Source organism: Lissotriton vulgaris, chromosome 9 (genome assembly GCF_964263255.1).
Source record: "Lissotriton vulgaris chromosome 9, aLisVul1.2, whole genome shotgun sequence".
Classification (NCBI taxonomy): Eukaryota; Metazoa; Chordata; class Amphibia; order Caudata; family Salamandridae; genus Lissotriton; species Lissotriton vulgaris.
Window position 1 is genome coordinate 932,363,782 of NC_141697.1, and position 22,674 is coordinate 932,386,455.

At 50.8% G+C, this 22,674-nt stretch overlaps 1 protein-coding gene across 1 annotated transcript in view; it reads right to left on the reverse strand.

Moving 5' to 3' along the window:
• RNF123 (ring finger protein 123) overlaps positions 1 to 22,674 on the reverse strand; it is a 2,099,603-nt gene that overhangs the window by 172,134 nt on the left and 1,904,795 nt on the right. The window contains exon 37 of the mRNA XM_086938772.1: positions 10,017 to 10,111. Coding sequence (XP_086794898.1) covers positions 10,017 to 10,111 — 95 coding nt within the window. The remainder of the gene's footprint in view (positions 1 to 10,016; positions 10,112 to 22,674) is intronic.

Consider the following 22,674-nt stretch of genomic DNA (forward strand, 5'->3'; position numbering starts at 1 on the left):
TTGTACTGAACTTTGCTGTTCTTCGGACCAATATGGGAAAGCCTCATTAGGAAGGCATTGAGTGCACTGGCTGGGTGACCATTGTCAGAAGTTTACTACTATATGGGCTATAAAAGAGCTTCTGATGTCAGCTACCTTTTGTTTACTGCGAGGTTGGGCGTGAGGAGTGTCCAGCACAATGCACCTTCACGGATGCGGTCACCTTTAGAGATGCTAATATTGAATGTAGACATCTTCATTTAAAGACAGAATGTGTGTATATCCTGGAAATATGTCTTTGTAGTTTATTTAATTAGGACTGATTAAAAAGGTGCTCACATATTGTCAGATTTGCGGATCAAGGCACAATGAAAGGATAATTTGCTCAAGATCAAAAATGTTGTTAAAGAAGGAAAACTGAGACTGCAATGAAGTATTGCTTGCTCCAGAGGCTATCATTTTACCACCAGAATACAATTTTGTGCATAGACTCTGAGACTGGTCACTGTTGAACCCCTCCCCAACTCCTAACTACCTATTTACAAGACATCATTAGATTGCTGTTAAAGGTGCACATCCTTTGCACAAAATGGGAGCAGAAGAACAAGTTCAAAAAGTGTAACCAAAGAGCCCACAATTTGGTCAACTGGAAAGGCTGAGTTTACAAAGTGGGACTCCTGGGGTTGCAGTGATTTTGATGTCAATGCCAAGAGGCTACATTTCCCCAGAGAAATGTCACCCTGTTGGCGACCCTGTCTCTTTTTGCAACACGGTTTTTATTTCCGGAATGTTGTGGTAAATCCAGGATTATATGTAAAGTCTCCTACCTACATGGCCAAAGCATACCCCTGGACCATTTGTGGTGGGGGTGTTTGCCCACTCCAGTGAATTGCCCTCTGGTTAGGGGTCATATCGAGGTGCTGTTTTCAGTATTGAGGCTGTTTTAAGTGCCCCAATATTTTTGTGAAATGGAGAACACGCAGGTGTATATTTTGAGATCTTTACTTTCGGTCTGGGGCAGTAGGTGGTTAATTGGCAGCATCTGTGATGGACAGCGTTACTTACGATTGGTATTTTAGAGCATAAGACTATTTCATTTTATTTGGACACAAACTATTCATGTTGGAAACGTGTCTCTCCAAAGATGGAAATAGCAAGCAGTCAAGACATACTCCAGTCCAGTCCAGAGGACTATTGGACTTCAAAGCTCTATGTCACATTAACCTACCCAACAAACACCTTATCAAGCTAGCCTAGTTACATATTTTGAAAAGGTTCTGATTAAGAGGAGATAGTTTTATAATGAAACACCCAAAAAATGATTCCTTGACTAATAGCCACTCCACCCAACAAACGCTTTCTGGTGTCTCTGCTTGCACAAAGTGTCCTGTGAAGTGATTAAGGAAAGTAGGCCATCCGGTAAAACTTCAGTGCAGTGAAAATCAGGATACGGGGCCTAGCTTGTACAGGTATGGTGAATAACTCACAGTTGACAAACAGAAGCATGGCCGAGGCCAGATGGTGTGACTTTTGTTTTGCCACTGCTGTAGGTAAACTGCTTCCTCTGCATAGGCGGGCTAGGCCCATGGTGCACAATCCAATAGACTGCTGCAACCTTAGAGTGGGTGTGCACAGCGAGTCTGTTCACTCCCACAGTTCGGTGGCTCATCATCATGTGCAGAATGACGCTGGCCTGGGCAAACACAACATGATGCGCGCTTCCACCCACCACAATCTCAAACCTCAGGGAGTGACAGTGAGGCCGAGGGAAATAGCTGCTTTTGAGAAGAACAGTTAGGATTGGCCTCCTGTGGGAGATGAGGGAAAAATGGGGGGGGGGGTGGTGTTCAGGAGAAGCAGGCTGAGGCCGGGGTGGCTGAGGAGTGTGAAGGGAATTCCATAAGGTTTATCAATGCATATAACATGATATGCCTCATAGAGTCTACAAGACTAGGTATCCATTCCAGTAAGTTCAGTGTGGCTGATCTTGCATTGAAGGTTGGAAGGACTAAAGGTTTTTGGTTAGGTAGCCTAGGACTTGATTTGATATGTGTGAATGATGAAGAGGGTCTTGCAATGATCTAGAGTTCAATTATCGCTTTACCAAGAGCCAATGGATATACCTGAGGGCTGGTGGAATCTCATTATTACATCTCGGCTATACAGGAGTCCAGCGACATCATCCTTAGCAATTTGGCAACTATCTTCTCAGATATTAGGGAGATGTGACTTAAAATGTTAAACTTTTAAAAAAAAGGAAAATCTCTGGAATTTCTGTAACTTTACTTTGCAAGTCCTGTACCACCTACCCAACCTATTGCTGGATTTCCTTTTCTTATAAGTCTAAGCTTCACAACGTCTATTTCCTTTTTAACCATCTCTTCTTAATAACTTTCAGTTAGTTCAGCTCTTTGCAGCTCTTAACAAGCATTTGCAATTCAATAGGTCTCGCATTTATGAGAGCTGGCACTATTGGCATTGTAGAACAAGTTACTTACCTTCGGTAATGATGCATCTGTAAAAGACATAGGTTAGTTATAGAATCCTTACCTTAGAATTACCCCCAGGCATGAGACTGGATCCAGATAATTTTTTCTCTTAGCAGTACCCCTGCGCGTCGGTAGGTGGTGTCGATCAACTCCGCATCCCTCATCGGCATCGTGGTCACCGGAATGATGTTGCGGGGTCTACTTAGATGCAGCCCCCGCGCACTGACGTTAGTTCTGACATGACTTTTCACGCCAGAAGCGCACAGCCATGCAAGACACTGACCACTGGTGTGCCACAACTAGGGCCCTGTAAGGGAGTCACTGTCTCTAGAAGACAGTTCGCAGAGTGGGGAGGATGGGTGGCAGGTAAGGTATCTATAACTAACCTATGTCTCTTACAGATACATAGTTACCAAAGTGAAGTATCTTGTTCATCTGAAAGAGAGTTATAGATTCCTTAACTTCTAATAGATACCCCAACAATACCATCCTCGAGGAGGGTCTGCGAACCAAGATCACTCCAGAAAATCCTGGAGGACAGAAGGGGCAAAGTAGCCGTCCCTCCGGACCTGACTATCCAGGCAGTATTGTCTGGTGAACGTGTTCATAGATGCCCATGTGGCCGCCTGGCAGATGTCAAGTGGGACTGGATGTGACAAAGCAGTAATTGCAGCAGTAGCTCTAGTGGACTGAGCGCGCAGCCCCACAGGAGGTTCCTTTTTAGTTAAAGCTTAACAAATCTTCATACAAAGGACACCCATCTTGAGATGGTATGCTTTTGGACAGCCCACCCTTTCTTGGCACCCACATAGGAAACGAAAAGTTGATCGTCCACCCGGAAATATTTAGTGTGGTCAAGGTAGAAGGACAGCTCACGCTTAGGGTCTAGACTGTAGTCTCTCTCCTCCTTGGAAGGGTGCAGAGGTGGGAAAAAGCTGCACAAAGTAATTGTTTGTCCAATGTGAAACGGTGTAACCACTTTTGGAAGGAACAAGGGTCTCACTGAAGCACCACTTTGTCCAGATGCACAGAGAAGAAAGGGAGCTTAGAAGAAAGTGCCTAAAGCTCACTCTCTCTGCAAGCAGAGGTGATGGCAACCAGAAAGGCAGACTTCAGAGTAAAGAGCCTGAGAGGACAGCTGTGAAGAGGCTCAAAGGGAGCACGCATAAGGAAAGTCAAGACAAGGTTCAAGTCCCACTGAGGCATTATAAAAGGAGATGGAGGGAAGAGGTGAATAATGCCCTTAAAGAACCTGTTAACAATAGGGGACTTGAACAAAGAGGGCTGATCTGGTAGCCGAAGAAAAGCAGAAATGGCTTCTAGATAGCCTTTAAGAGTGCCCAGAGCAGATCCCTGCTGGGCCAAAGAAAGAAGGAACAAAAAGAACTTCAGAAAGAGGGGCGGAGGGGGAATCGACAGCCTTTGCGGTGCACCATGCCACAAACGTGTTCCATCAACAGGGGTATACCGTCTTAGTGGAGTAATGCCTGGTTGCCAAGATGACATTACCGACTTAGGGAGGAAGGTTAAACTCTGTCAACTGTTGTCGCTCAATCGCCACGCAAGGAAAGGGAGGCTGGACAGGTTCAGGTGGAGGACCGTCTCCTGCTGCTGTGACAGAAAATCCACCCGAAGGGGCAGTCTGACCGGAGGATCGATAGCCTAGCTCAGGAGCTCGGGGTACCAGACTCTTCGTGCCCAGTCCGGGGCCACAAGAATGGTTTGGTCCCGGTCCCGCTTGATCTTCAGCACTCTAGGCAGCAGTGGTACAGGCTGAAAGGCATACAGAAGGCCATATTTCCACTCATGGTGAAATGCATCACCGAGCGAGTGCCACCTTGGAAATTCTAACGTGCAAAACTGCTGACATTACACGTTCTCTTCGGTTACAAACAGATCTAACCAAGGCTCTCCCCACTGCTGAAAGAGACCTTACACCACCTCTGAGTGAAGACAAGTTTGACCACTCTGGTTTTCAAAGAACCTGCCAGATGTTGAACCACCAAAGTCATGCCCTGATTTCCCAGCCATGTCAGAAGGCGAAGAGCCTCTTGACAAAGTGTCCACCTCTGAACTCGCTCTGTTTGTTGCAGTACCACATGGCGGTGGGGGTGTTTGTGAACACCTGTCATGCCTTCCCCTTGAGGGAGGGAAGGATTGCCAAGCAAATCACCCGGTTCCTCCAAGAGATTGAAATGGAGCCCACAATCCGCTGGAGACCAGGCTCCTCTGATCTCCGCCTCTCCTAGGTGGCCACCCCATCCTAGGAGTGATGCAGCGGTCACCACGTGAGGTCTGGTTGAGGAACGGAGAGAGATCTGTCTCTTACCCAATCCTTGTTTGTTAACCACCACTGCAGTTGTTGCACAGCTCCCTCAGAGATCTGGACGTAGTCGGAGAGATTTCATTGATGCTGCACCCAATTGAACTTCAGGTCCCACTGCAGAGCCTGAATATGCCATCTGGCATGATCCATCAGCAGGATGCAGGAGGCCATGAAACCCAGCAGCCTTAGGGTCATTCTCACCGAAATCCAGGATAGAGGTCGAAACATCGGTATCATAGCCCGAATATCCCGAACTTGCTGATAGCGAGGATAAGCCCAAAACTGCCCTGTGTCCAGAACAGTTTCGATGAAAAGTAGCGAATGAGAGAGAGTCAGGTGTGATTTCAGCACGTTGATAGTGAACCCCAGCAAATGCAGGAGGTCCGCAGTAGTCTGCAGGTGGGAGAAAACATCCTGGGGTGAGCCTGCCTTCAACAGCCAGTCAACGAGATAGGGGGAAGACTGGAACCCTGATATGCGCAGATGAGCTGCGACCACCACCATCACTTTCATGAACACCAGAGGGGCACTGGTAAGGCCGAACGGGAGCACTATGAACTGAAAATGCTTGTGACCTACCATGAACTGAATGTAGCATCTGTGGGCTGGTAGAACGGGAATATGAAAATAGGTGTTCTGCAAGTCGAGTGCCACCATCCAATCTCCAGGGTCGAGGGCAGACAGGACCTGAGCCATGGTTAGCATTTTGAACTTCTTCCGGAGGTAGTGGTTGAGGGCCCTGAGGTCTAGGATAAGACGCATGCCCTTGTCCTTCTTGGACACCAGAAAGTAGCGGGATAAGCAACCATGATCTACTTCTGGCACAGGGACCCTTTCAATAGCTCCCTTGGCCAAGACTTGACTTCCTGACGGATAAGCGCCAAATGCGATCAAAGGACGATGGCATGGAGAGAGGGGTAATCTCGAAGGTGAGGGAGTTGCTCCTTCGGTCTATCTGCAAAACCCATCTGTCTGACGTGATGGTCTGCCAGTAGGGGAGGAGATGGCGAATCCTGCCACCCACTGGCCGCAGATGGGCCTGAAAAGTCAGGCTAGGACGGTTTGAAGGCTGCTGCAGGTGGGGAAAGGGTGGACTGGCCTGCCCGCTGGCTCCAAAACCCGAATCCTGGGTCCCACGTCTTCGGCCACGCGGTGGCTGGGCAGCTTGCGTGGACCGGTGGCTAGACTGGGCTGGACGTGGTGGGGTGCCTCTTCCGTTGCCACGAAAGGCAGACCGTGGTGGATGGAACGGAGCTGGGAGGCCCAAGGATCGGGCCGTAGATTGAAAATCCTCAAAGCGCTCGAGCGCAGAGTCTGCCTCGTCACCAAAAAGGCGACAGGCATCACCAAAAGGCGACAGGCATCAAAGGGCATGTCCAGCAGAGTTGCTTGAACATCCCCTGAAAAGCCAGACGTCCTCAACCAGGCGTAGCTCCATAGGGCTACCGGCGTGGCAATCGTGAGTCGGTGGTATCCCGTCCACAGCGAATCATGAATTTTGCTGCGTGTCTCCCATCTGCAACAGCTTGGGAGAAAACGGTCCGGGTCTCCTCCGGGCACTGAGGCAGCACTACACGGTCCGGCTCCATGTCGGAAATAAGGATTGCAATGGTGTCGGGCGGGGCCGCCAGGATCGGTGCTGGGGTAGGTCGAGTAAGGTCGACTGGAGTCGATCCGGACCCAGGCCTGGATCCACAGGTGCCTTCCGGCGCAGGGGCCGCCAGTATTGAAGGCCCCCGACCGGCTCTGCGGGGCCCAGAGGAACCCCAGGGGAGTAGAGCTTCCCAAAGATATGGTGGATGGCTTCGCAGAAGGTACGAGGCTGGGCAGGGGATGCCCCAGCTCCCGGAAATGGGGGGAGGCGTGGGGTGGTCCCTGAATCAGGCACGGGAAACAGCCTTAGAATGGTGACTCTCCAGATCTCGCATTGCGTCACCCGACCGACGGGGAGAAGGCAAAGAGAGACGGTGCTTCTTCACCTTGCCCTTGTGCTTCGAGTGCGAAGACTTGGACGAGGTGTGGTGGCTCAGCGAACAGTCTCGAGACCTTCCACTCGAGCGAGACCGGGAACGACGCAGAGTCAACTGCCGGGCCTCCAAAAGCTTTAGGGACCGCTCCTGCAAAAGACTTCGGATTAACGGCCCAGCAGTAGGAGCACAACTTCGGGTCGTGAACACGCTCCAGGCACCAAAGACACAAGAGGTGCCGGTCTATCACAGACATCAGTTGTGACAGACCTCGCAAGGCTTGAAGCCGGTCCAACGATGGGACATCCCTCGCGCACCAGGAGTCAATGACTCGAAAAAAGAAGTTGATAAAAGTCAAAAAAGCTTAGTCAAAAAGTGACTAAAAGGGGTAAGCTCTCTCCGGATCTGCACTAGGCTGGCGTGGAAAAAGAAAGAACTGACGTCAGCGAACAGGGGCGGCGTCTAAGTAGACACTGCAACGTAATCCCGGCGACCACGACGACAGATGGGGAGTTGACAGACGCCACCTACCGAAGCGCAGGGGTACTGCTAAGAGAATATATTCTCTGCATCCAGTCCAACGCCTGGGGGTAATTCTAAGGTAAGGAATCTATACCTAACTGTCTCTTTCAGATAATGACAATGCTTTTTATTTATGTGTTGTTTTTAAAACAGATAAATAAAAGGCATTGTAATTTACAATGGCAATAGCTTAAACTCTCGCAAATGAATGCCCGTGCTATACATTTTTTTTTAAATCATTAGAAGAGAGCATGCCCTGCCAGCAGCAGCAGGTCGGACAAAAGTATTTGAGAAAATATTGCACGGAGGCTGCAATTACAACAACACACTTAACAGGGGGTGTCGCCATGGGAGTTTACAAAATGAGACAAGGAGGTATTAAGGAGGGACTAGTAGGTCTACTGACCAATGAACAGCCACAGTTTATGGTAGACAATGACACACACTAATGAAAAATATGGGCGGAGCTTCAAGCCCCTACCTGAATACAACATGCCACTCAGAGCAGCACATGTGCTGCCCAGGCTCGACCTAAAAATGGAGCGTGAGAATATTTCCTCTGTGTAGGTTCTCAGTCTTCGATGCTTCTACTTGTCCATAGGTCAGCCACCCCACCTGAGCATGATATCCATGTAGGTTCCTCCTCTTCGCTTTTTCCATCTGTGCTTTCTGTTCTTTGCTGCAGCACTTGCAGATTGCTCACCCAATCCAGAATGAACTGCTTTGTATTGATCCCCCATGACTGCTGAAAACTAAATGCCTTATCTTTGGAGCTGCAAAAAACACAGTTGATGGACAGAATACAGAACAATGTCTTACATTCACCCCAGTACAAAGATCTGGGCCTAAATCCATCGTTTTTTTGCACTCCAAACCACCCTAGGTCAGACAATGGCTATATGCAAATCAGCCTTGACCCTGTGCCTCATGGGAACAGTCCAGCCCGAACTACCAAGCCATGTCTTTCCTAGACCGGAATCAAGCATCCAAGGACCGGTTTCTGGCTATCTGCCTTCTTCAGCCTGGATAGCTTGACTCCAGTGGTGTGGAGAACGGTGATGGATTAAACCCAGATCTTTTGACTGGGTGTGAGTGTTTGATTGATTCAGATGCTCCGTCCATCACCACCCCCTTTTGTACCGCTTTTGGCCACCATAAGTGTGGCAGGGTATGCTCAGACGTGAGTCCCTTGCTCACTTTGCCACTGAATTCAAGCAAGCCGGGCTGAAGACGGCTGGAATGCCAGAAACCGGTCCTCGGAAGCTTGTTTCCGATCCAGGGAAGACATGGCTTGGCAGTTCGGGCTGGACTGTTCCCATGAGGCACAGGGTCAGACTGATTTGCATATAGCCATGTCTTAACTGGGGTGGCAGAGTGGGCTAAAGAACGGTGATGGATTAAACCCAGATCTTTTGACTGGGTGTGAGTGTTTGATTGATTCAGATGCTCCGTCCATCACCACCCCCTTTTGTACCGCTTTTGGCCACCATAAGTGTGGCAGGGTATGCTCAGACGTGAGTCCCTTGCTCACTTTGCCACTGGATTCAAGCAAGCCGGGCTGAAGATGGCTGGAATGCCAGAAACCGGTCCTCGGAAGCTTGTTTCCGGTCCAGGGAACACATGGCTTGGCAGTTCGGGCTGGACTGTTCCCATGAGACACAGGGTCAGACTGATTTGCATATAGCCATGTCTGAACTGGGGTGGCAGAGTGGGCTAAAGAACGGTGATGGATTAAACCCAGATCTTTTGACTGGGTGTGAGTGTTTGATGGATTCAGATGCTCCGTCCATCACCACCCCCTTTTGTACCGCTTATCTTTGGAGCTAACTGGTGTAAAGTTGGTGTTTCAGATTCACTTGAAGGTGGGCAGATTAGCTCCTTAGTGAACACTGGAGTAATATCATCAATTTTAGAAAGACCTCGGAACAAGGTCTTCAACTCAGTCTGACAATATAATGTATTTCCATTTAAAGGAGGTTTAAAATATATTTGTACTTTTTGTTTTAGGGTCATTATTATTAATTTTTGCAGTTTTACTGATATACATATCAGGTAAGTAGCTTTTTCCAAAGTTGCTTCAACGATACCAGAGAATTAATGGTCAATGGATATCACCAGGGGTGGGCGGAATTTGCCTAATCGAGTTATGCAAATCTCTGGGAACGGTAAAAAAATCTCCGCGAACACGCAGAAACTCCGCGAACACGCGGAATTACTTGCTCGCGATGCTTTTTTACTGTTCGCAATCGCTGTTTGCGTGCTCGGGGGGAAATATCTCGCAAACACGCATTTTCAGAATGCGAACAAGCAAAAAAATTCACGAAGTCGCAGAACATATAATTTTGGGCAATTTTGCGTTCTCCGCGGAACGCGAAATTACCCAAATTCCACGAGCGGGATGGAATTTACCACCCAGGCCTAAATATCACTCACTACCCATGATGTCACTTCCTGTGCTGTTACGCCAAATGCATATTAGAGGAGCCTCATATTTGTTTCTGCCCAGGGTCCAACAAGTCCTAGAACCAGTCCGGAATATAGCAGGCATGTAGTATGCTGAGAAGGGGTGGGAGGTGTACTGCCTTAATCTGTTGTCACTGGAAAGAGGTGTTGGTGTCAGTGGAGCTTTTGTGGGCAAGTAGGTTTCTGCACCGAGACAACTTTTGAAGAGTTACTCTGAATCCATCTGATGTTAAGAAGTTATAAGTATCTTTTGCAAGACGGAAAACTTACCAGGATGGAGGCAGCCGCCTGCTTGGACTGTTCACTTAGATGAGACAACATCTGCTCCACCTTGGATAGCTCTGACGCACTGATGTAATCTGTGTCTGAGACAAAGTAAAACAAATACAATTTAAAACAGTTGATTCATGGGATCTTATGTAACCTTAGCAGTGCATATATTCTGGACAACTAAGCTGTACAGTGTTTGGCATACAATGTCCACAATTCAGTTACATACTAACTGTTCTTGTAATGAATAAATTACTTACATTTGGTAAAGCCCTTTCCGGTGGATATTTTACCTAACGGACAAGTTACTTAACTTCGGTAACACCTTATCTAGTAGAGACATAATCTAGCTGCAGATTCTTTACCTTAGAATGTCCCTGACTGAATCCGGAAGAATTTGGCTCGAGCAGTACCCTTACACACTGGTAGGTGGCGTAGTCAGCTCTTCATATTGTCGGTTTCATGTCGTTGCGCCTGGAAGGGATGCCCACGTCACCTATAGATGGCACCACCTCTGCACGGTGACATCAGTTACTTTTCACGACTTCTCACGGTAGGAGCGCGTAGTCATGAGTGCACTGACTTTGGTGTGTTTAGAACAACTAGGGCCCTGAAAGGGATCTGCCCAGACCCTAAAAACCTGTCCGCAGTACCGAGAAGATGACTGGGTTGGTAAGGAATCTGCGGCTAGATTATGTATCTACCAGATAAGGCATTAAAGGTAAGTAACTTGTCCATATGATAAGAGATATTTAGCCGCAGATTCCTTACCTTAGAATAGATACCCAAGCAATAACATCCCCAGAGGATGGACTGCGGATCAGATTAGACCAGAAAGTCCTGCAGGACAGAGTTGCAAAAAAGGGTATCCCTGTGGACTTGACTGTCTAGGCAGTAGTGCTTGGTGACTGTGTTCAGTGATGCCCACATTGCTGCCTGACAGATGTCAGGGACTGAAGCACTGACTAGTCACAGTCTTAGCTCTGGTGGAGTGAGCTCTTAAGCCTTCAGGGGGATGTTTCTTGGCCAGAGCGTAGCAAAATTTGATGAAGAGGACAACCCATTGTGAGATAGTCCTCTTCTGCACCGCGCAACCTTTCTTTTATATAAGTACCCCATAAAGAGTTGGTTGTTAACCCGGAACTCTTTAGTGCAGTGAAGGGGGAGAACGACAACATTCTTTTTGGGTCCAGACAGCGAAGTCGCTCATCCTCTTCATAGGGATGTGGAGGAGCAAAGAAAGTGGGCAAGGTGACTGATTGACCCACTTTTGGTAAGAAACAGGCACAAGTGAGAAGAACAAACTTTTCAGGGAATATGGTCAGGTATGGAGGCTTGGATGATAGAGCCTGCAATTCGCTCACCCTCCTGGCAGAAGTTATGTTATGTTATTGTGAATTTCTAAAGTACATGTTCACCAGCTGGTCTCTTGGCGCTAAGATTTGAGAAGGAGAAATCAAAACCAGAAACAGTCTAATTGGTGCTACAGAAAAAAGCTAAGTCTTCAGCAATTTTCTGAAACGCAGACAGTCTTCTTCAAGTCTCAGGGTAGTAGGCAGAGAGTACCACAATTTCGGGCCCAGTAAGAAAACCGAGACTCTCCGGTGCATTTGCGTCTGAATATCGGAACACCTTAAGATCTCAGATCTTAAGATGCGCTGAAGGGAGTATTTGAGAACTCTCAAGGATATGAATTTGGGACCCAGCCCATGTATGGCTTTGAATAGGATACATGCAAAAACAACAGTTAATGGGCAGAATGCAGAACAATGTCATACATTCACCCCAGTACAGAGATCTGGGCCTAAATCCATAGTTTTTGTGCACTCCACACCACCCCAGTTCAGACATGGCATATGCAAATCAGCCTTGACCCTGTGCCTCATAGGAACAGTCCAGCCCGAACTGCCAAGCCATGTCTTCCCTAGACCGGAATCAAGCATCCAAGGACCGGTTTCTGGCTATCAGGCGTCATCAGCCAGGATAGCTTGACTCCAGTGGTGTGGAGAGCACGGGACTCACGTCTGAGCATACCCGTCCCACTCGGGGTGACAAATGCAAAAACAACAGTTGATGGACAGAATGCAGAACAATGTCATACATTCACCCCAGTACAGAGATCTGGGCCTAAATCCATCTTTTTTTGCACTCCACACCATTGGAGTCAAGCTATCCTGGCTGATGACGGCTGATAGTCAGAAACCGGTCCAGGAAAGACATAGCTTGGCAGTTCGGGCTGGACTGTTCTCATGAGGCACAGGGTCAAGGCTGATTTGCATATGGCCATGTCTGAACTGGGGTGGTGTGGAGTGCAAAGAAACGATGGATTTAGGCCCAGATCTCTGTACTGGGGTGAATCTATGACATTGTTCTGCATTCTGTCCATCAATTGTTGTTTTTGCATTTGAATAGGACACATCCAGTTTTAAACAGAGATCGCTGCTCAACCGCCAGCCAGTGGAGCTCTTTCAGCAGCGTTCTAATATTACGCCGTCTATCTTGTTGGTAAATGATTCTGGCTGCTTGAATCTGAATCATCTGCAAACGATGCTTCTGATTTTGTCGGAGAAGTTATTGCCACTAAAAAGGAAGTTTTGATGGACAGCAGCCAGAGGGGGCAGTTGTGCAAAGGTTCGAACAGAGAGCACATCAGGAATGTGAGAACCAATTTAAGGTCCCACTGAGGAATAATGAATGGGGCAGGTGGGAACATATGTATAAGCCCCTTAAGAAATATGTTTACAATAGGGGATTTAAATAAAAGGGGTTGGTCTGGCAGCCTCAAAAAGGCAGAAAAGGATGAAAGGTACCTCTTAAGAGTGCCTAAACCAGAGCCCTGCTGGGGAAGGTTCAAAATAAAGAGAAGGACTTGAGAGATGAAAGTAGAAAGAAGATCAGTAGACCTTTCTGTACAATATTTTACAAAAGCCTACCATCAGCAGGCATACAAGGTCTTGGTAGAGGGATGCCTGGCTGCCAGTATCTCATCACTTACTTCAGGAGGAAGGTTGAATGCAATCAACTGCTGCAGCTCAATCTCCATGCAAGAAGAACTAGAGTTGAGGGGTTCGGGTGGAGGACTCCCACCTGTTGCTACGACATAAGATCCTTCCGAAGGGGCAGACTGTTAGGGGGATCGATGCTCAGTTGGAAAAGCTTGGGATACCAGACTCTCCATGCCCAGTCCAGCGCCACAAGAATGACTTGGGCCCAGTCGCTCCTGATCTTCTTGAGCACTCTGGACAGGAGTGGCATTGGTGGAAAGGCCATACAGGAGGCCAGAGATCCACTTGAGACGAAAAGAATCACAGAGCTAGTGCCACCTTGGAATCTCCAGCATGAAAAACTGCTGACATTGGGTTTTCTTGACAGAGGCAAACATATCTAACCAAGGCTCTTCTCACCTCTGACAGAGACCTGGATGGAGATGCCATTCTTGATCCACTAGGCATCGATAGATGAGTTTGTCTGCCCTGGCGTTCATCGAACCTCCCAGGTGCTGAACCTCCAGGAATATGCCCTGCTGTTCCTGCCATGTCCAGAGATGCAGGACCTCTTGACTAAGGGTCCCGGGCCCCACCCCACCCTGTTTGTTATAGTACCACTTGGCGTGGTGTTCTCCTTGAACACCTGAACCAACTGTCCATTGATGGAAGGGAGAAAAGCTTTCAATGCCAAGCAAATCGCTCGGAGCCTCAGCAAGTTCATGTGGAGTCCGAATTCCGTGAGAGACCAGTCTTCTGATCGCCACCTCCCCCAGATGCTGACCACATCCCAGGAGTGACATCTGTCACTACTGTGTGATCTGGTTGGGAAAGGGAGAGGGATCTGCCTCTGACCCAATTGCGGTTGGTCAGCCCCACTGCAGATCCCTCCGAGATCTGGACCATGTCGGAGAGATTCCCATGCTGCTGCGCCCAATGGAACTTCAGGTCCCACTGCACAGCCTACATTTGCCATCTGGTATGTGTCACATGCAGGATGCAGGAGGTCATGAGCCCCAGCAACCTGAATCTCCGTCTCACAGAAATCCAGGGTAGAGGCTGAAACATCTGTACCATAGCCTGAATATCCTGGACTCGCCACTCAGGAGGACATACCAGAAATTGCAGCGTGTCCAGAACAGCTGCGATGAAAAGGAACATCCGAGAGGGAGTCAGGTGAGACTTGGGTTGATAGTGAACCCCAGTGAAAGTAGGATATTTGCCATAGTCTTAAGGTGGAAGAGGCCAGTCTGGGGCAAGTTCGCCTTCAACAGCCAGTCGTCATGATAGGGGAAAACTGGTACCCCTTATCTGTGCAGTTGAGCTGCGACAAACGCCATCACATTTTTTTAATTCTTTTTTTTTTGTTACAGAGATTATAGAGCGCGAACTTGACCCAAAGGCATCTGGTAACAGAGCACTTTACACCAGCACCAGTTGCGTTACATGAGGACATATTAATTTTTATTCGGCGCTGGGAGATTAAGTGCGTTGCCCAGAATCACAGGATGTTCAGTGTCGTTGCTGAGACTTGAACCCGATTCCCCAGATTCGAGGTTGACCACACTAGCCATTAGGCCAACTCCTCTCACCTTGGTGAACACCCAAGGGGCACTGGTGAGGTCAAAGAGCAGCACTGTGAACTGAAAGTAATCATGGCCTACCATGAACCGCAGGTATCATGGTTGAGCAGGCAAGACGGGAATGTGAAATTAAGCGTCCTACAAGTCCAATGCTAACATTCATTCTCCGGGGTCTAGGACAGACAAGACCTGAGCCAGAGTGAGCATTTTGAACTTTTTGTTTTTGAGGAAGTTGTTGAGGGCTCTCAGATCTTGAACAGGATGAAGGCCCTTGTCCTTTTTCGAGACCAGAAAGTAGCAGGAATAACAACCACAACCTACTTCTGGCGCAGGAACACCGTCTATGGCTCCCTTGGCCAAGAGAGTCCTGACTTCCTCATGAAGAAAGGTCAGGTGGTCCTCCATCAGCCAGTCAGAGGTATGGAGGGTGGAGTAGACTCAAAGGAGAGGGAGTAGCCCCTTCAGACTATCTGAAGAATGCACTTGTCTGATGTTATGCTTTGCCAGTGGTGGAGATGATGGCTGATCCTGCCACCAACTGGCCGCCCATGATCTTGAAGGGCTGGACTTGGAAGGTTTAGAGATGGCACGGGAGGAGAGGACTAACTGGACCCTCTGGCCACCTGACCCATGGAGTTGAAAGGAGCTGCGCCCATGGCTGCGCGGCGGTTGCTGAACCTGCACAGTCTAATTGCTGGGATATAGCTGCTCCCATGGCCACGAAAAGGGCGAAAAGCAGACCGGTATGGGTGGTCACTCAAAAGCCCCAAGGAATTGGCTGTAGCCAGCAAGTCCTTAAAGCACTCCAGGACCATGTCCACATGGCTTTCGAAGAGACGGGTGCCATCAAAGGGCATGTCCATTAGGAAAGCTTGACATCCCCAGAAAAGTCAGAAACTCTCAGGCAGGCATGACGTCAAACAGCCACCATCAATGACATTGTTCTGCCCAGTGAGTCGGTGGTGTCAAGCCCACAACAAATGGTGAACCATGCAGCATCTCTCCCATCTGATACAGCTTGGGATAGAATGTCCCGGGTCTCCGCAGCACTTGGGCAACCCTTTCTCACAAGGAGTGGGAGGATAGGCCCAATAGGTATGCAGTGTTCACTGACCGCAATGCTAGGCTGGCAGAAGAAAAAAAATAATCTTCCCCCAACTATCCAGTCTATTGTATTCCCTGTCCGGGGGTGCGGAAAGGAACGTGCCTTGTGAGGTAGAGGCCTGAACCACCAAGCTCTTAGGGTCAGGTGGTTGGTGAGGAATTTTGGGCCACCTTGTGCAGGGAGATGGAAGCAGGCAACTGTCCTTTTCATAGAAGGCCCTGTGCTCGGTTTTGACCAGGTTCCCAGAAGAACATTAGTAAAGGACTCGTTGAAAGGCATGTGGGGCTCCGAGGAGGAGACACCTGGCTGCAAGACCTATCTTAAAATGTTTGTCTTGACATCCACCGATAAGAGCGGAAGGTCAAGAACCTCAGCTACCCTTCTCACGAAAATAGCATATGAAGCTCCTTCCTCCATTGCCACAGTAGGGGGAGAAAGCAGGCCAGAACCTGGGGAGGTATTCAATACCCTGGCCTCACCCAATTCTCATACCAGTCTATTTCATGCTCAGGCTGGTCTTGTAAAGCGTCCAGCGACCCGCCCAATATTCCTCTATTCCTTTTTTTTTATTTTTTTTTATTAAAAGACCTTTATTGTGAATACCGCCAACTGTCAGCATACATTGTCATTGCAGTCCGACTGTACAGTGCACGGAACTTCTTATACACAGCCTGTGTGCCGGCATCCCGGAGGCCTGGCGGCGTAAACTGATGGCATAATTCAAAACGTAACAATCTTATCGTGCACTGTTAGCTCTCAGCTTAGCATCAAGGCAGTCGGCAATCACCAAATGGAGACATAGTAGTACAGTCTTGCATGAACCGGGAAAGGGCAGGAAAGGAAAAGTGGAAAAGGGAAAAACTAACCTAAACTACCCCTAAACACCCCCCGGGCCCTCCCCGTTTGCTATTGAGTACCGTGAAGGAATTTCAGTGACGCTTCCTATGTGAGTGATGTCACGTGTGCACTGTGTGTGTTCTGCACCCACCACCTGCTTGCCCTGTCCACTAAGTCATGACACACCCGACCCACCCTCCCCGTGAACCGCCCACACTCTCCCTGGACCCACCACCCCCCAGAAGAACATTAAAGCCCCCCCTGCGGTAATTGCCTCCGTTCCATAGCATTCTCTAACTCCTCGTCCTGATGTTCCTCGGCTGTCGACATATCACTGTCGTCCACCACCCCCTTCTGTAGGTGCTCCTTGTAGAGATCCCAAAAGGACTTCGGTCTACTCTTGGGCGGGAGCAGCTCGCTGTACAATTCCGTCTGAGTGCAGCAGTATCGGAGATCCCTGAGCCATCTCGTCTTGGTGGGGAGTGGACCGCGCATCCAGCACGCTGCCACCACCCTTCTGGCCAACAGCAACGCTACATCTACTAATCTACGCAGCGCGGGGGCTAGCGGTTTGGAGAAGCCCAATAGCGCAAGCAATGGGGATCTCGCCAGCGGCTCCCCTAAAATCTTTTCCAACTCCGCGAAGACCTCCTCCCAGAAAGCGCTCACCCCCGGGCACAACCACGCTAAATGAAAGAAATCAGCGGTACCGGTCCTGCAGCGCTCACACTCCGGGGAGCCACGTAGGCCGTAGCGGTGAAGTCGCTCCGGGGTATAGTATACTCTTTGTAGAAATTTGAAGTGCACCAAGCGGTGCCTGCCATTAAGCGAGACCCTACGGGTGTTGGCGCAGCAGTAGCGCCACATAGCATCGTCGATGGGGGTTTGGAGATCCGCTTCCCACGCCGCCCTAGGAGCAGAAGTGGGTAGCGTCTGGTATGAAGGTCCAAGCCTGTTAACCATAGAGACCAATTTAGCCGGAGTTTTCGTTTTGATGATATGTGTCAGTTCAGGGACCTCCTCTGGCTCCTGTAGCTCGGGGCCCAGTATGGCCCTGCAGGCCGTCCGTATCCTGTGATATTGAAACCTCTGCAGCAGCGACGGTGCCGGGGTGATAGGGGGGAGTTGTTCCCAGGTTTTCAGTGTACCGCCCAAGAACAAGTCCTCCATATTTTGTACGCCGAGGGCTTTCAGGGCCTCCGTCACCCCCTTCTCATTTAGCGGATCCAGCCATAGGGCCCAGGCCACCGGCATCTGTGGGGAGTACAGTAAGGCACATCCCCGTTCTCTCAGCAGAGCGTGCCAAGCATGGTTCGTCGCCTTAAGCGAGTCCATCCGACCGATTGCTCGGTCTTTTGGGAGACAAATTGTGGCCGGCAGGGGGAGTGGGTCAGCGAACAGCCTCTCTAGTATGAGATGTGGAATGCGGGTATCTCCATGGATCCAGGAATGTAAATGGGTCGCCTGTGCCACCCGGTAGTAGCGCTCCAAGTCCGGCGCCCCCAGTCCCCCCATTTCACACGGGAGTATCAGTGTCGCCCATTTTATACGAGGTTGCTTCCCGCCCCAGGCGAGCCGGACTAGGACCTGGTTTAAGCGCTTAAAGAATGAGTTCGACAACACCACCGGAATGTTGACAAATAGGAAGAGGAACCGGGGAAGCACTACCATCTTCATAAGGGCATTTCTGCCCAACAAAGAGAGGGGGAGCTTGATCCAGGCGTCCACATCGTCCACCAGTTTGGTAAATGCGACCCCGTAGTTGTCGCGGATCAGGATCTCAGGATCCGTGTGGAGACGGATGCCCAGGTATCGCACCGAGTCGTCCGACCACTGTAGGGGATACTCCATCTCAAACCGCTGCGTGACTGGGGTCAGGGGGAAAGCGATGGACTTGTCCCAGTTCACTTTGAGTCCCGACAGGGCCCCAAAGCGGACCACCTCCCTGAGTATCGGCGAAAGATTGGTTGCTGGGTCCCGGACATACAGTAAGGTGTCGTCTGCATAAGTCGAGATGCCAATCTTATATGTGGGGAAGCTGACACCTTCCAGGCTATGGTATTCCCGCATGGCACACGCTAGTGGCTCAGCCACCAGTGCATACAGCAGGGGGGACAAGGGGCATCCCTGCCGAGTACCTCTACTGATGTGTATCGGTTCCGAGACCCTGTCGCCGAGGCGTAGGCGGGCCGAGGGGTGATGATATAGTGCCCCTATTCTCTGCAAAAACGGTTCTCCTATCCCCAGTTTGCGCAATACCCTGACCATGAACGGCCATTCGACAGAGTCGAATGCCTTCTCCATATCTAGGAATATCGCCAAGGCAGGGTTCTCCTGCTTCACATGCTGTATCGTTCCCAGCACTGTGCGGATGTTATAGGTCAGGTTCCTACTAGGTACGAAGCCCGACTGTTCCGGCGCCACCAGGTCCGGGACCAGCAGCGCAAGTCTGTTGGCAAGAACCTTTGCATAGAGCTTCGCGTCTACGTTCAGCAAGCTGAGCGGACGGTACGATCCACAGTGGTCCGGGGGCTTCCCTGGTTTCGGGATCGTTACCAGCAGGGCTTCCCGCATTGAGGGCGGCATTTCTCCCTCCTCGCAGACGGTGTCAAAGAGGGCAACCAGATGTGGAAGTAATAAGTCTTTAAATGCCTTGTAAAAGCCAGTCGTAAGGCCGTCAGAGCCTGGGGCGCTCCCCGACCGCATGCCACCCAGGGCATCCAGAATTTCATCCTCGTGAAAGGGGGCCATTAGAAATTCCCTGTCTGAGTTCTTAAGGAACGGCATCGAAATGTAATCTAAATAGTCGTCAATCTCTGTTTCCGCACCCCCCGCCCTAGAACGATACAGTTCCGAGTAATAGCGTCGGAACGTCTCCAGTATCTGATCTTCCTCAACCACCCGGTCGCCCTCCGGGGTCTGCAATCCATCTACCACTAACGGTTTACGGGATCCCTTGGCCATACGGGCCAGCAGGGCTCCCGGCCTCTCCCCCTCCCCATAAGCCCGTGCCGTGGCATACTTTCCCATATAGAGGACTTCTCTATCCGCAAGTGCGTGATATTCCGCCAACATGGACACCAGTTCTCGTTCCGCAACTCCTCCCGGGTCCGCTAGCTGTGCCCTCTCTAGGGCCGCCATCTTGTTCTCCAGGTCGGAGAGGTCCCTTCTGATGGAGCGTAGGACACTGGAGTGTTTGGACATGGCCATCCCCCTTAATATAGACTTTGAAGGCCTCCCACACCGTGAAGAAGCTATCTACGGAATTAGTATTGGTGGCGAAAAATCTTTCTATATCATCCGCCAAGTCCCCTCGGAAGGCGTCGTCCAGTAGCGCATAGGGCGGGAAGCGCCAAGTAAAAGGCGGGATCCCCTTTCGGTCGGTGGAGAGACTGATCAGGACCGGGGAATGATCCGATAACGTGCGTGGGAGAACTGCACACGAGCTGATGCCGCCCAGCACCGAGGAGGAGGCGAGCCAGTAGTCTATCCTAGTGTGTATGTTGTGATATGCTGAGTAATGCGTGTAACCGCCCTGCGTCGGGTGCTTTTCCCGCCAAACATCCACCAGATCCAGCTTCGTCATTTCCGCCCTCATGTAGACAGCAGATGCAACTGGTCTTCGAGTAGGGCCCGCAGAACGGTCCCTGTCAGGATCAAATACAAAGTTGAAGTCCCCCCCCCATAGCATCTTGGTGTGCGTGTGTGACCTACAGGTGGCCGATAGTGCTGCATAGAACTCCGGGCTATCATGGTTAGGGCCATAAACGTTTACCAAGAGCAGGTCCAGCCCCCTCCCCGTACACCTAGCCATCACATATCTACCCTCAGTGTCCACAGATAGCGGGGTCAGTTTCAATCTCGAGGCGGGGTTAACCCAGGTGATCACACCACGGGCGTGGGAGGTGAAGCCTGCTGCTACTATATTCCCTGCCAGCCCTCTAGCCTGCAGCATCTTACTATGGACGGGCAGGTGTGTCTCTTGCAGCAGGGCTACATCCACATGGTGTCTATTAAGAAAGCTCATTACCTTCCGTAGCTTTCGGTGATCATTTAGCCCTCGCACGTTCCAGGTCAACAGGGACAGCGCGCGCTGGGTCTGCGGGCGTTCAGGCATTACAGCAGAAGACATCGTAAAGCACAATGCGCCATAGTAACTCCATCGGGAGGTGGCGAACCTTTAATCAGTGCTTCATCGCTCATGGCAAGCAGACAGACACTCCGCCCACGCGCACTCACCATTCGCCAGATACTCACAGCAAACCACAGGCCCTTCAATTTACGAACAGCAACAAACCCCTCAACTTTAGCCCCACCACCCTCCCCCCAGTCCCCACCCCACCCACAGCTGACCACCCCCAACCCGGCCAGACAGAGCCCCCCACAAATCCCCATCAACTCAGGTACCCCAAAGTAGCGGGCGATACAAGTCCCAACTCCCTGGGGAGTGTCTCAACCAAAAGCACAGGGGCAAAGCGTGCCGAAACTGCATAAAACCACCAGCGGTGTAAAAGTTCTTTTTCCTCCAGTTCCGCATCCCCTCTTAGCCCCCCAGTGTTGCAATGCCGCACACTGAATTCACCCAGTTCCCCCCCGCCCCCCCGCCCGTCCCTGAGTACAACACAGCGAAAGCCTCACCGGCATTTGCAGATTGGTCCAGCAACCACTAGGCAGTAGGAGCCGCTGCGATTTTACTCCACCCGTCTCCTAGCAAATGTCTCCAGTTGGGTCGCAGCTCATAATATGGAGACTCACAGTTTATCCACAGTAGCATGGCCTACAGCGACCCTTGCAAATAAGTGCAGAAAAAACTAGGTGCACTGCCTCAGTCCTGTTCCTCCAGGGTCAACGCCTCCCCCGAATCCTCTCCGTGCCGCTGTCGGTGTTCCTTGCGTTCTTTGGCCCAGTTTTTCAGAGATTTCTGTAGTTCCTTAGGGTCCGTGAAGTAGTACGATTTCCCGCCGGTGTTAATCCTCAATTTGGCCGGGTACAGCATCGCATAGTCTAGGCCCAGCTCGCGCAGCTGTTTCTTATGCGGAATGAACTGGCGGCGCTCCTCCAGTACTTTGGCCGTGAAGTCAGGGTACAGCGATATTTTCATGCCTTCCACCTGCAGTTGTCCCTTTTCCCGAGCCAGCCGCAGGGCCGTGTCTCTGTCCCTGTAGTTTAGGAGCTTGGCAATGATGGGCCGGGGTGGCAGTCCGGGTTGAGGCTGAGGGCCCAAAGTACGATGCGCCCTCTCCACGATGAACATTGGGGAGAAGGCCTCCTCCCCAAGAAGCGTTTTCAGCAGGCTCTCCACATAGAGCTCCATCTTGCCTGTCCGAGTCGATTCCGCTACTCCCGTTATGCGAATGTTCGATCTGCGGGAGCGCGCTTCTAAGTCCTCTGCCTTATCACGGATCATTTGGAGCAATCTGCCGAATTGTCTACGGTCTTTGTCCCACTCGGTCTGAGCCTCCTCCGCCTCCGTGAGGCGCCTTTCTGCCATGTCGAGGCGCTCCGCGTGTTTGTCTACGCGTTCCGCCATGCGGTCCATGCGGTACGATAACGCGTCTATCTTGGAGCCCACTGCCTCTATGCTGTTCTGGATTCCTTTCTCCATCGCTGCCAGCAGATCTCGAAGATCCGTAGGTGCCGTGGACGCTGTGGCTCCTTTCGGGGAGGCTTCCGCCGCGGGGGGCTCCGACCCCTTCGTCTTCCGGCGGTCAAAGGAAAGTTTGGCCTGCGTTGCATCATTTTTCCCCATGATGAAGATGCAGCACCAGGGAGGGTTTCTGTCTCACGATAACCACCCCGTAAACGTCCGGGCAGTGCCGCAGGGGTAGTGCGTCGCTCACTCCTCGGCCCCAGAAACGTTGGCGTTGGCGGGCCAAAAATGGCGGCTGCGGCGCAGGTGTAACCTCCGGGGTGCGGCTTGTGTCGGAGTCCGCCAACCGCCAAGAACTGCGCCGGCCCCGACTGGGCGCGCTAGCGGCAGTGTCCCTGCAGCTGTAACACCGCTGCGTGTGGGCTCCCAAGTGGGCCGTGGCGATCACACGGACCGTGCGTCTCCCCAGTTTCAGCGTGCTGCGCTCTCCGGCTCCTCTGGAAGTCGAGGCCGCACGTCAGGTGACGTCGTGCGGCCTGCTCCGCGGGGCAGGTCGCGG